A 13,417-nucleotide genomic window follows, 5' to 3' on the forward strand; every position below is an offset into this window, starting at 1 on the left:
AATTGCATTAAGAGGAGGGTTGGGTGAGGTGTGAAAGGTTAACTATCCCTTTGATAACAGAATGAGTAAGAAAATCCTATGATTGTGTTTAGTTGCAGGCAGCTCTCATCTGTACTCTTAGATCCATTCTTCTCCCATTGTAAGGAATGACAAAACAGGTCAGCTCACAATAGGTGAGCTTAATGACTACATGTACGTTATTGTGCACACAATAAATCCAGCTATCTGTGGCTTTTGTTGGCGTTTGTATGCCAAACATGCCTTTAAATAAGCTTCAAAATGGAATATTTATAGAACAAAAGCAGTGATTAAAGGATGGGCCTCCTGGTGGTTCCAGTGTCATGCAGTGTTAAAACGATCCTTCAAAATGGAATAAATGTTCCTATTTTTTTAGTGAAGATCCCAAAGTTCACAGGATAAAGTGCATGTAGGTGTAGACTTGGTTTATGTATATATGCCTACAGAACTCAGGCCTGAATGTTGGCACGCACACGCTTGCTCATTCTGCCACATCCTGTTTCCCAGCCCACCTAAACACAAAGCACAAGATGGCTTTAAGCAGCTGCAGTTAGGAAACACAACAATTCTATAAGTGATGGAAGAATATGAAGAGTGGAGTGTCAGTGTAGGCCTGTGGCATTTGTAGCATTTAACACAAATGCCTGCACAATGTTTAGTTGTGCGTTTGAACTCTGAAGTGATCAAAGCTCGTGTAACACAATGTTTGACACTAATATTGACTTCAGATGTGGTTCGCGCTTCCTGAGTTCTTCTGTGAGCAAAACTGTGGGGAAAAGATTATTTGTGTAAGACACGAGCATTACTTCAAAAGAGTTTTCAACCCACTGATGTATTCTAGTTATTTCTAGTTATCACCTTCTCAAAGAATTAAAGAGATTTTATCCTGCAAACCCTTTTTTGATGTATATTTATACAGTCATTTCAACTGCTTAAATAGCTGTAGTATTATCATTATTATTATTTTGTTTTTAAATGGTCTCAGCTGGGTTCCCCACCCATCCCAGTTATCTGTCTGTTCCTGCAGAGACATGGCCACACCTTGGCTTTTGTATTCATCCTCACATTTTTTTTTTTCCCTCCTTCTTTTTTTTTTTTTTAAACTTGATATTTGATTAAATGAATTATGACAGGAACACAGAAGGAGACACCTGTGTGAGAAGAAAAGATGACAGCTGTTATCCCTTCTCTTCCCTAGTTTCTTGTTTGCTGCAGTCGTCAGTTATTTCATCACACGGTCAAACTTTTTTGTTTTGTTTTTAAATATGTGATTTGCTGAAACTGCACATTCCATTTGTAGTAGCTCATTTTATAGGAGAGCAGATCTTGTACCCAGGCTGCAGGGAGGGAAAGGAACAGAAGGTAAAACGTGTCTGTGTGAGTTTGTTTCTGTAGGGCATCAAGAAGGCAGTAAACTCTGCAGTCTCCATCGGTGATGTAGCTTTCTGACTTTGAATGATTTTTGGCTCGAGGTGTATAGTGATGTTAAGAAGAGAAACGTGTGCAGAGGGCATGCAGGGAAAAAAAAACATCTGTTATTTAAGCAGGTGCTGCACTGAACATGCTACCTTAGCCTTGATGCTAGCCTGAGGCACAATAACAGTTGCCCGACCTTAGGCCTAATCGTAATTTACATTTCCATCATTTTTTTTCTTAATCAGGATTTTAATTGGTTCATTAGTTAAATGCCACAGCTGCACGTGTCTTCTTTTTTTTTAAGTAGGTTTTAGAAAGCGAAAGTTTTTAATCAGTGATTCTCAATTACTGCTAACTTAAAACTCAAATTAATTATGATATGCAGACAATGGTCACCTTTTAATGTACGATGTCAGTATGAACTACTGGGTATAATTTATTATGAAAATGCAAAGCTATTAATTTAAGGAAAATTCTCAAGGGTTGAGAATCTTGAAGAACAGAAAAAACCCAGTCACCTTTGAGTGGGATTACTACCTTCTGTGTTTTTTAAATGAAAACAGTCTTTTGGCTCACTTTCATTAAAAATACTATTTTGTCTTTGTTTGTTTTTTTTGTTTTTGTTTTGTTTTTTTAAGTATGAATACATTTCATCTTTTTTTTTTTCTTTTTTTTTTTTTAATTCATGTTTAAAGAAAGTAATTATAATTATTATTATTGCAAACATGCTTCCAGATTAAATTAGGTCAGGGACTCTTGAAACCTTAGCTGTTGCCACTCATTGGTCAGTAACATGATCTAGTTTGTAACCCGTTTCCTGCAGAGCTCGCAGACGAGCAGTGAAGTGATACCTCAGAGAAACACCACACACCAGTGTCACCCAAAACTAATTTGCTGTGGCTTCAACCACATTGCAGCCTGTGCTTTTAAACATCCCCAAAACAATTCAGATACTTTTTTTTTTTTTTAAAGAGTTTATTTAATTACTTGTCGGGTGCACAGCACATTTATTTTTGTTTCCAGTGTCTTTCTTTGTCAGGTGAGCTCATGCTGTAGCTCCAAGTCAGAAGTGTCAAAAAGGTTCAGTAGAGGAATGTATTCCTCTTTGTTAAAGCTGTCCTTGCTTTGTCGTGAAAGATCTCTAGTCTTCTCACATCATCTTTCAGACACCCTCACAACCTGTTGAACAAGGTGACAGTGACAGTACAGTAACACTGTTTGGATTGTGTGGCATGTTTAGAACCTGGGCGTAATAGCGTGTCTAAATTTTACATGCTCGTGGCTTACCAGGCCTGTTTTCTTGTCCCCCAAAGAGTCAGGAAAAAAAAAAAAATGTAAAAGAAAATAATGTCCTGTGATGTCTGTTTAATCCTTACAATTTTGCTATTTGCCCATAGCTTACCAAAGAGAAGGAACATGGAAAGCTTAATCCTCGTCCTGGAAAGGTGAGTTGGCCGCACAAACCGCACTCCTTCAGTGAGAGTTGTTTTCACCCACATGCCTTTTAGAAACGTGTATAAGCTGACAGCCACTTTTGCCACTAACTTGAACTAGAAAGTGGTTAAAAAGTAATGTCAGCTAGCATACTGAAGTGTAATTTAAAAATGGCTGTTAAAAGCAGAGGAAGTAAGCAGAGCTTTCCTGTGAATCTCAGTCTGTTAACCATTAAGTACACAACACCTTGCTAGTTTACCTGAGGGGGAATAAGTTGTTGTTATAAGACTGTTTTTCTTGGTAATGTAGGAGCCTACACATAATTTCATAACCATTCTGCAGCAGACGACGCGAACTGTCTGGTTAAACAATAGGATTTTTATCAGATGCTAATAAAAACCCTCCCAAACCTCTTCTGTGGAATTTCTGGCTTTGATTGGTAATTAAAGTGCATACCTACTACACTTTTGCCTGTACCATTGTGACCTTGTGTTAATTTCAGACCTGCTTCTGCTTGTTGCTGGAGAGCTCTTCGATTTTCTCACTGAGGTTACCCACAAATGATCCTTAATAATTGGGGAGGAGCTTCCATTTAGGTTTAGGTTCTCTCCCATGCTGTAGGGCCTTAAAGCTGAGTCCCAAACATGTCTGTGCTTTAGACTTGGCCAGGTTTTTGTTATTCAATAAATTCCATATATACACCAATAAATGCACGTCTGCACCTCCATTTTCTCTTTTGATGTGCAAAATTTTATTCCACGTTTTAATGTTCTAGATGCTATTGATAATAAGGAAATGCAACTATGAAAGAAGTGTGCAATCTCAATACCATATAGTCAGCTTTCTACTCTTTTAGTATTAAATGCCTAAAGGTTAAGGTTGAATATGAAACTGGAGATGATGCCATTCAATAATGTTGGCTTTATTTTCCTTTGACAATATAAAGGACTCTTCTGCAGCACAGGATAAAGTCTAGACTGCAGTAATTCTGTCTTTTCTGCAATTTCATCCCAGGTGCTTGCGTAGTATTAAATGACTTCTACTGTAATGTCAACACTGATTTTGTACTCAGCGTAATTCATAATTATTATTAATGTCTGATTATATGACTTGCAGCCTAAAACATCTGATTTTACAAGTGTAAAGTCGTTATTTATGCTCAAATTTGTCTTCTTTCCGGCCAGATGTATATTTTTGACCGACCGGATATGTGCGGCCAAAGGATTGAGGTACGCGGTGATGTCATTGATGCTACACCCTGGAAGCTGCAGGAAACCATCTCCATCAGGGTTGTCAGAGGAGGGTAAGTGCTGGAAGCATTTATTTATTTATTTCCCCCCCCTCTCCCCTAAAACAAATGCATATGGATCCTCTTGCTGTTGGTAACACATACTACATCTTGTTGTCTTGTTTTTATTTTGTATTGTATTTTACGCATGTATGTATTTAACTTTTTATTATCTTGTACAGGATTTTGGACTTTTAAACACTTTTATTTACCAAATGCAGACAGTAGCGCTTCCTTACTACATGTCAATGCATAACTCTGCAGTGAGTATCTAAAGGGAAAAAATAGCATTAAGTGACACAAAGCTTTTCACATAGAAATAAGTAAAGACGTTTTTCACAATTTACTAGATTTTTGTTTTTCTTTTCTAACCAGGAACTGTTTAATCACCAGAATTTACAGCTTTACAGCTGCAAAACTTCAAGTGTCAAGTATACTACGTATATCTACAGCTCATCATTCCCTTTTTTTTTTTTTTTTTTTTTTTTTTTTCTTTCTCACTTTAAGGAAATTGTACTTAAAATAACTTCTTACCTCTGCTATATAACCACAACTTAGAATAGATATCGAGGTAGAACAAAGATTCCTGCAACAACAGGAAGCAATCAATTAGCTTGCAGTAGTATACACAGAGAGATCCAGCTTTAATATTTTGCCCAGTTGTGCCACAAAGGAAATCTTCCTCATACCACCATCACAAGTTTGACACCTAAACTTAGGTCTTTTGTGCCGCAAAGGGTAGCTGGGTTGTCACCTCTGCACATTGGGGTTTTTTTTATTTTTATTTTTTTGGTTTTGTTTTTTAAATGCCAAGTGTGTAGCAAGTCGGCGTTTTCCAAAATAAAACCCCTCTCTCTGGATGTAATCAGGTAGCGTTATAAAAACAAGACTGCTATTGATGTGCTGTGGGCATGCAAATTCCTTCAATCGTTAACACGCCCCAAACACAAGCTTAAACACACACCTGCCTCAGACATGGAATGTTTTATCAAACACAGCCAGCTCTGTGAACCTGCAGTAACCCTGCTGGTGCTGCGCTGGCCTGTACTAACACTAGACTAATGCTTCCTCGGCTTCTTACAATGAGATGATTATACTGTCAGTTCACACACCACTTCCTGCGCCACTACCCAAACCACAGCTAATACTCTAATTTAAGAATGCAAAGTAAGTGGCATTTGTAGGCCTTTAGCCTCTGACTTAAAAAAAAATCTCTTTTTATAAAGAGATTATCTTTGTCAAGCAGCTCAAGTGTTGGGATTTTATTGCATTTGCTAGCATACTGCATATGGGTCCATTTTAAAGGTACTTGTACACTGCTTGCATGTTTCTATTTTACTCATATTTAGAGTGGAATATTCTCTTATTAGGCTATATTTATTGGTCACATTTCACATAATCCTTGATCCTTTTTGTAACTGTAGCACTGCTGGAGTTGCAAAACATTTACCAGACCATGGAAGCAACACTGCCTGACATGCTTCATTGTTAGCAGTGCGTTTGATTGCTTGTTCATGCAGCATTTGATCTGTAAGAAAGAGAAAGTGTGTGTTCTTCTATTTAAAGAGAGGGCTGTTAAAGAAAAGCCAATCTTAAAAAGTAGCAGAGTAGTAGTATTTCATTTAGTTTCTGATTACCATATAGTTTTGTGCCTTGGGTTCATTAACAGCAAAATTGTAAAGTAGTGAATGACTAGTGTCAGGTTTTTAATGTCCCTGCCCCTAAAAGCCTTTTTGTTAGTAACAAAGCAGTGTGGTTGGGTAAAATCATCACTTCAACACTGGTATCAGTGAGAGTAATAATAAATACTATCTCTACAATAATAATGAGAAATCCTCATTGTTTTGACACAGAGTGATGCTGCAACAATAAAATGCAAAATAAAATATCTATGAGTCTATGAAAAGTGCATAAACGCATGCCCAGGAGAAACAACAGTCATACGCAGCAGGCTGTAACCTTACACTTCCCTTTGTCTTCTTCTTCTTCTTCTTTTTAATGCTTTAGGTGGGTGCTTTATGAGAAACCCGACTTCAAAGGGGAGAAGATTGCTCTGGATGAGGGTGACATAGAGATTACTTACCCGTTCAGCCCTCCAGAAGAGCAGCAAGAGAACAGACAGGATGAGGGAGAAGAGCAGAACGGAGACACAAATGATGAGCAAAAGGAGACCAAGCCAGCCAGGAGGTTCATCATCGGATCCATACGAAGAGCAGTGAGGGTAAGAAGAATTTCTTTCCTTCTGTTGCCACACAGCCTGAATTAGGATTTGAAAGCTAACTGAGTGCAGTGGAACATTTTGTTGCAGAATCATTATATCAGCATGAACGGCTGATTACTTCTCAAATGTTTTGTTTTCGATCTTGCGAGTGGCTGTTTGCTCCTTAGCTCAATGGCACCATCTAGTGTCAAAAAAGTGTCAACACTTGACTGGGCCTACAAGTATGACAAGTCAGATACTAGTACAAATGTACTGCAAATGTACTTTGTTTTAAAGGATTCAAACATCAAAACATGATAATAAATAATTTCTACTATTTTATTAATCAGAGATGTATGGACTATTCACATCAAAAAGCCTGACACACTTATCTGTTGCATATATTTATTTTTGTTTTAACATGCCATACCTATATAATGTCACCTGTGTGGGTCATCTCCCAGTACGTGACAGTGATTGGTTGGTAGATGGGCATGTGTCTGTCTGACATCAACTCATTCTGTATTCAGAACAATAACAGTGTTGCTCTGTTAGGAAAGGGTATAACATCCTTTATCTTCAGATGGCATTGTGGTCCCATCCTTTTTCTCTCCCATACTCTTTGAAAATACCTACAGGCTGACATATTTGTTTTTCCTCAGAAAACAAATCAAATTAAAATCTCTGACAATCCAGACCCAATCGGTGCAAAAGCTCCTTTAACAGAAGGTGGACAACTTTCTTGTCCATGCTGGAGGTGTGAAAGTCTACTCATTGTGATGTTTATCTGTAAGTCATGTGTTTCCCATGTGGCAGCAGCGTTACAGCCTCCTTCTATCCTCCCTCAGGACTACAGTGTTCCAGAAATTGCCCTTTTCCCTGAAGAGGAAGCGGAGGGAAAGAAAGTCATCTTCCGAGATACTTCCGATGATGCCAGGATTTTTGGTTTCCCCATTAAGGCCAATTCCATCATTATTAACGCAGGGCTGTGAGTAATGTTCATTTATTCAAATTGCTTCCTAAAGCCAAAATTGATATGGTATTGATCATTTGTCATTAGTGTTGCATTTCATCCAATTTGACAAATCAGATTGCTTTAATGTTTTTTACTCGCATCTATTTTTCTGCTCCTCAGGTGGCTTGTGTTCGCACAGCCTTTCTTCCAGGGTGTACCACGAGTCCTGGAGGTTGGGGGGTACGCCAACCCAGCAGCGTGGGGGGTGGAACAGCCCTACGTGGGGTCATTACATCCACTCAAAATAGTAAGTGTCACTTCTAGAAGCACTTACAGTCTGCCTTCTTTATCACTTGCACTTAATTTGGATTTTTTTTTTTTCTTTTTAAATCACAGGGTGAACCAAAGGTGGAAGATCTGAATGATCCAAAGGTGAAGACGGATGAATTTTTCTGTTCACAGACTGCTGTTAAATTTGGTTACTGAAATTTGAAAGCTGACTTTCTGTCTCCAGATGGTGATCTATGAAAAGCCCTACTTTACTGGGAAATCAAGGACCATAACCACCAACATGAGAGACTTTATGACAAGAATAGAGAGGCAGCAAACAACCTTTATGTATAGTGTTGGCTCTCTTAAAGTACTGGGAGGAATGTGAGTGGTATTCATTCTTGGCATTTTGCAAGTTTTAACAGCTGCAGATCACATCATTACGTTTTGTTTTAAACCACGTGCCTTTCTCGGTTTCTGTAGCTGGGTGGGTTACGAGAAGGAGGGTTTCCGAGGCCACCAGTACCTGCTGGAGGAAGGAGAGTATCATGACTGGAGGGTGTGGGGAGGCTGTGATGCAGAACTGCGCTCTGTTAGGGTGATTCGAGCAGTAAGTTTCGATGACTTCATAAGAACTAATATTTGTTCATTCTTCTCATGTTTTGAAGTCTTTAAACAAAACAACTGTGGCTCCCAGTAAGTGAAAGCTGCACGTTAAATTGCAGGAGGGCCGTTTCACTTGAAATTGTTTACACGTGTCTCAGAATCGGGTAGTTTCACCCCGCAGTAAAGGCACTCTTCTCCATAATACTCCAACATTGTCTTACTTTGGCAGCAGACTAACCACACATCTACACATGGCTTGTGCTGAGTGCATATTAAGTATAAAGAAAGTTAATAAAAATGTCCTTTATGCCTTCAAAACTCAGCCGGAGAGTGCTTCTACCATTCTGGCCCTGATGTGTTTTGCAGAGAAGATGATTCTGGTCTCATCTCTGACCTGAATTATGGGCCCTCTTAGTAAGGGGGACCTCAACCTCTAATGGCTAAATCACCAGAGAATGTGTGGTTCCTTTAGAGGACACATGTCCGAATCATAACACTAACTTACAGTACAAACAATAACTTTGTTTGAAAGACACACTGTCAACAAACTCATAACAACAGGCTCCAGAGAAATGAAATGACTCCAATATGATTTATATTATCAGTAACGTGATAAATATTAGAATGCAGACTATTAATCAGTTTTTTGTCTCTTGCAGGACTTGACAGACCCTGCCATGGTGATGTTTGAGCAGCTAGAGGAAGACCAAGAGGGAGACCAAGAGGAGAAGACCTTCGAGGTGACCGAGGCCATCCCTGACGTTGAGCTGTTTGGCTACAAAACCTCCACGCGTTCAATCGAAGTAATCAGTGGGGCGTAAGTTTATAGAAGGCACCAGTATTTTTTTTTTTTTGTATTTTCTTCCCCCTCTTGTTACGTCGCACAGATGAGTGGAGAGGTTTTACAATAATCAGGTGTTTGTTCGTCTTCCTTACAGATGGATAGCTTACTCGCATGTGGACTTTTCTGGTCACCAGTACATTCTAGAGAAAGGCTTCTACAATAACTGTGCTGACTGGGGGTCTCAAGACACTCGTATCTGCTCCGTTCAGCCCATCTTACTGGTGAGAATCACTGGGAGCCATATCTTCCAACTGGTAAACTAAGAAATGTGCATATATTTAATTCTTCTGTTTGTTTTTTTTGGTTTGTTTGGTCTTGTTATTAGGCTCCAAATGACAGTTCAAGGTCCAGGGATGAGGTAAGTACAGTCATGTGGAAAAAAGCTTTCATAGGGAATTGAATTGAAGCGGTGTTGTAAAGAAGAGCAGGTCAGAATTGCTCTAAGCTAGGGTTATGGGGGGGGGGGTTGTGTTTTGTTTTTTGTTTTTAGTTATTTTGCTCCACTGTTCAAAGGTCGACAGGCTTAGTGTATAACTTATAAACTGCAGTAGAGTTTGGTTTTTCTTCACCTTTCTCTGTCCCCTGCCTGATAGAAGCCCCAAAACAACGTGCAAAGGTTACATTGAACTGTATTACTCGAATCCAGTGCTTCTATTTGTTTGCTTAAAACCTTTTTCAAGGATGGAGCATATCATTAAGCTAATAACCTGGTCAACCTTAAGCACCTTGACATTTCCCTTGTTAATTTTGCTGCTGGCACAGTACAGATATAAATGTTCTCAGCTGGCATCTCACCTTGCCTTTTCTATTCCTCCTTGTCAGATAAAATTGTACTGTGAGCCAGACCTCCAGGGAGAGTGTTACATCTTTAACCGCAAACAGGAGGAAGTGCCAGAAAAATTAGTTACCAAGTCATGCAGAGTGACGGGAAGAAGGTGAGTAAGCAGGAAGTAAAGTGATTAAAAGGGAGTGAAAGCTGGAGTTGAGATGATTTGCTATACGTATATATATGTATATGTTTTCGAAAGTCAATAAGCAAAGCAATAAAGGCGTAATTTGTCGCGGTGTATTTCAGCTGGGTCCTCTATGAGAACGAACAGTTCTCTGGGAACTTGTATGTCTTATCTGAAGGAGACTACCCCAATCTAACCAGCATGGGCTGCCCCCCTGACTGTTCCATTCGTTCTTTTAAGATTGTGCCCTTGGTAAGAAATGCATTCATGTAGTTTAGGGAAAAATCTGCTCTGGATTATGCAATGGCCTTTCTGAATCCTCCGTCTTTCTGTCTCCAGTTGTTCTCAGTTCCTTCCATCTCTTTGTTCGGGCTCGAGTGTCTGGAGGGCAGAGAGATCACCACAGACACAGAGATCCTGAGTATGGTCGAAGAAGGCTTCAACAACCACATCCTGTCACTCAGAGTCAACAGCGGCTGGTAACTTACATGCAATTAAATGGCTTCATCACATAATAGTGAACTAAAAAATATCTTGCTGAGAACCTGGATACTGTTGTAATGCTTTGTGTCCATCTTCCTGCTTTGTAGTTGGGTGATATGTGAACACAGCAACTACAGGGGGCGCCAGTTCCTACTGGAGCCAATTGAAATCACCAACTGGCCAAAGTTCAGCTCCCTTCATACTATTGGCTCAATGTACCCAGTCAGACAGGTTTGTTGACAAGTATTCTTTACTTTTTAACATGAGGTACACAATAAGAGAACCTCTGAAAGTTTGAATCTTTATTAATTATTAAAAGAAAATTATACGATGATTTTCTTCCTGCTTTTAATAACATTAAATCGTGTTTATAAACTTAAGCTCCTGTTAGCACCGGTTCAGAGCCTTGCCTTGACACAGTTAGCGAAGGTTTAAGCAAAAACACAAAGCTGCATAGAAAAACCCTCATTAGGAGCCTTAAAGAAGAATAACTTCACATTAAAGGTGTTGATTTTGGTGTTCCAAGTCACCATTAGGGTTATTAGTAAATCAGGCTGACATTGTTATAAATCTCAGAGATGTTAACAGTATGATGATAATGATGATTCTGTTGGTCCCTCTATAAAAAAGGTGAAACTAATGTCCATCATTACAAGTGCAGACAGTTTTATTTATAAATTACTTTGAGTTTCCTGGCCTGCCTGCAGATTCTATAACACTAATACACTGTGCTGTTTTTGCCTTCTACAGAAGCGCCACTTTTTCCGTATCAAGAACACAGAGCGAGGTCACTTCCTGTCCGTCCAGGGTGGCGTGGAGGAGTTGAAATCGGGACGAGTGGTGGTGACGCCTGAGGTGGAGCCATTGAGTGACATTTGGTTCTACCAGGATGGACTGATTAAAAACAAGGTAACAATGCTGGTGACATCCCGTCAATGTAAACCTAAACACAGCCATACAATTCAAATCTTGATAATTCTTTCCAACATAATACTTTGTGTATTCTGTAGTTGTCCCCAACCATGAGCCTTCAGGTGGTTGGCAACATAGAGCCAGCAGCAAAGGTGGTTCTGTGGACAGAAACCCGACAGCCCGTTCAAACCTGGACAGCCCAAATGAAAGGCCTCATCACTAGCAATACTTTCCCTGGCATGGTCCTGGATGTTAAAGGTATGAGAAGAAAATGTGGCAATTTAACATTTAAACATTTGTTGTGCGCTAAGTTTTTAGTGGCTATTGTTTTTACTGGCATTCATTTTCCCTGCATATTCCCTTTTTAATCTAATAGTGTTCACTGGCAGGGGTATTTTTGATGTATTGATGTAAAAAAAAAAAAGAAATGAAAATGAGTTTATTTAGTTACATTCCACCACAGCATGAATAATTAAAATACTCATTTTTTGAGGTGAGCGTCATATTTATATTGTAAAACTACTTTTTTCATCAGGTGGCAAAACTTACGACAAGGACCACGTGGTCATTATGCCCGAGAATGACGAGAGGCCCAGCCAGCAGTGGGAGATAGAGTTGCTGTAGCCATCAGCAGCACATGAGCCGAGCTTACCTTTGCCACTTTGTGATATTGTCTTGATATTTCAGTACCCGCTCTTGTGTCTGTTTCATGACGTATTGCATCTCAGGGCCTGCGATTCCTTCTAAAACTAGTGATGCCTGTAGCTAGTTTGAAATCAGTATCCAACAGCAAGAATGCGTAGAAGCAATAGATGCCCTGCAAAAGCTGCCCAAGTTGTTTTCAAGGTTTTTTGTTAGTTTGCATTCATAGTGTAAAATATGTTTTTTTTCTTTTAATCATTTTCAAAATGTGTTTTACCAAAGAAGGGTTTAAAGAAGTACCTTAAGTTGTTTAGTTTTATTTGGAGCATGAGTTGAAAACCAATAACAAATACATGTTTTTTGTTTAAGGATGTGCAGTGAAAATTCAGTATATGGTTCACACTGTTCTGCGACTTTCATTTGACCTTCCAGCTGATCATTTGTCAACAATTTGATTAACCAGCCTGTGATTTCCATGCTTATTGGAATCTGAGCTTACGTGGGCTTTTTTTTTTTGTCTGTAGAAGAGGAACATCATCCTTTCCTATATTTGTTTACTATAAATCTAAGTTTGAAATTCAAATTGCTTTTGGGCATTTGATTTCCTGGAATGAAAACAAAGTGGCCTTCTGTGGTTTATAGTGAAGCTGGATGAGTGAAGCCAAAAGGATGTTTAGTATTCAAGAAATGCGTATTACGCTTTTAGGTTTTTTGTTTTTATATATGTAATATAAAAAATACTGTATGTGTTGTGGGAAATGTTGCACTTATACATGCATGGTCCAGTGCAATGAACTGTGCAGTGTCTGTCGAGTTACTGTTTCTTGACATATTTTGATGTAAATCTTAATGTGTATGTTTCTGTGTTACCTGCTTCAGCTGTGTGTTAATATTTGATACTAAAGATGTAATGTCATGTGTTATGTAGGAGGGAAAGGTTTTAAAATATTAAATATTGAATAAAATGATCGTAGAAAAGATTACAAAATAGGGGTGTATTTTTATCCATTCATCTTTTTTTTTCCATCATAGTTTTTTTTAAACTACTCAGGACTTTATCTGCTGTGCATTTTAGACCAACGTCATCAGTGCTCACACTTTCGCTGTACGAGAACACTTGAGTGAAATCCAGTTCTTAATCCAAGGGGTTAATGTGATGTTGGTGAACCCTTTTCAGCTATAACGGCTCCAACTCTTTCTGCAAGGTTTAGCAGTGTCAAATAACCTTTGGTGACCTCTACTACTTTTAGCTAGCAGCTAGCATTTCAGCTGCTTTTAATAGTAGTGCATATGCTTGAATAAAAGCCGTTTTCAATCTTTAAAAGACATTTCAAATTTCAGACTTCACTCACGAGTTTAGACCTAATTCACATGCTTTCAGTGGTTTCACCTAAGC

At 38.8% G+C, this 13,417-nt stretch overlaps 1 protein-coding gene across 1 annotated transcript in view; it reads left to right on the forward strand.

Annotated features, from left to right (window-relative positions):
- crybg2 (crystallin beta-gamma domain containing 2) overlaps positions 1–13,001 on the forward strand; it is a 35,985-nt gene extending 22,984 nt beyond the window's left edge. Inside the window, exons 7-24 of the mRNA XM_019350769.2 lie at positions 2,832–2,879; positions 4,053–4,171; positions 6,164–6,377; positions 7,205–7,344; positions 7,492–7,618; positions 7,708–7,743; positions 7,826–7,965; positions 8,065–8,191; positions 8,847–9,004; positions 9,126–9,252; positions 9,357–9,389; positions 9,854–9,966; positions 10,107–10,236; positions 10,324–10,463; positions 10,575–10,698; positions 11,218–11,376; positions 11,478–11,637; positions 11,915–13,001. Coding sequence (XP_019206314.1) covers positions 2,832–2,879; positions 4,053–4,171; positions 6,164–6,377; positions 7,205–7,344; positions 7,492–7,618; positions 7,708–7,743; positions 7,826–7,965; positions 8,065–8,191; positions 8,847–9,004; positions 9,126–9,252; positions 9,357–9,389; positions 9,854–9,966; positions 10,107–10,236; positions 10,324–10,463; positions 10,575–10,698; positions 11,218–11,376; positions 11,478–11,637; positions 11,915–12,003 — 2,184 coding nt within the window. The 3' untranslated portion in view covers positions 12,004–13,001. The remainder of the gene's footprint in view (positions 1–2,831; positions 2,880–4,052; positions 4,172–6,163; positions 6,378–7,204; positions 7,345–7,491; positions 7,619–7,707; positions 7,744–7,825; positions 7,966–8,064; positions 8,192–8,846; positions 9,005–9,125; positions 9,253–9,356; positions 9,390–9,853; positions 9,967–10,106; positions 10,237–10,323; positions 10,464–10,574; positions 10,699–11,217; positions 11,377–11,477; positions 11,638–11,914) is intronic.
- The last annotated feature ends 416 nt before the right edge of the window (positions 13,002–13,417 follow it).

This window comes from Oreochromis niloticus, linkage group LG22 (genome assembly GCF_001858045.2).
Source record: "Oreochromis niloticus isolate F11D_XX linkage group LG22, O_niloticus_UMD_NMBU, whole genome shotgun sequence".
NCBI classification, from domain to species: Eukaryota; Metazoa; Chordata; class Actinopteri; order Cichliformes; family Cichlidae; genus Oreochromis; species Oreochromis niloticus.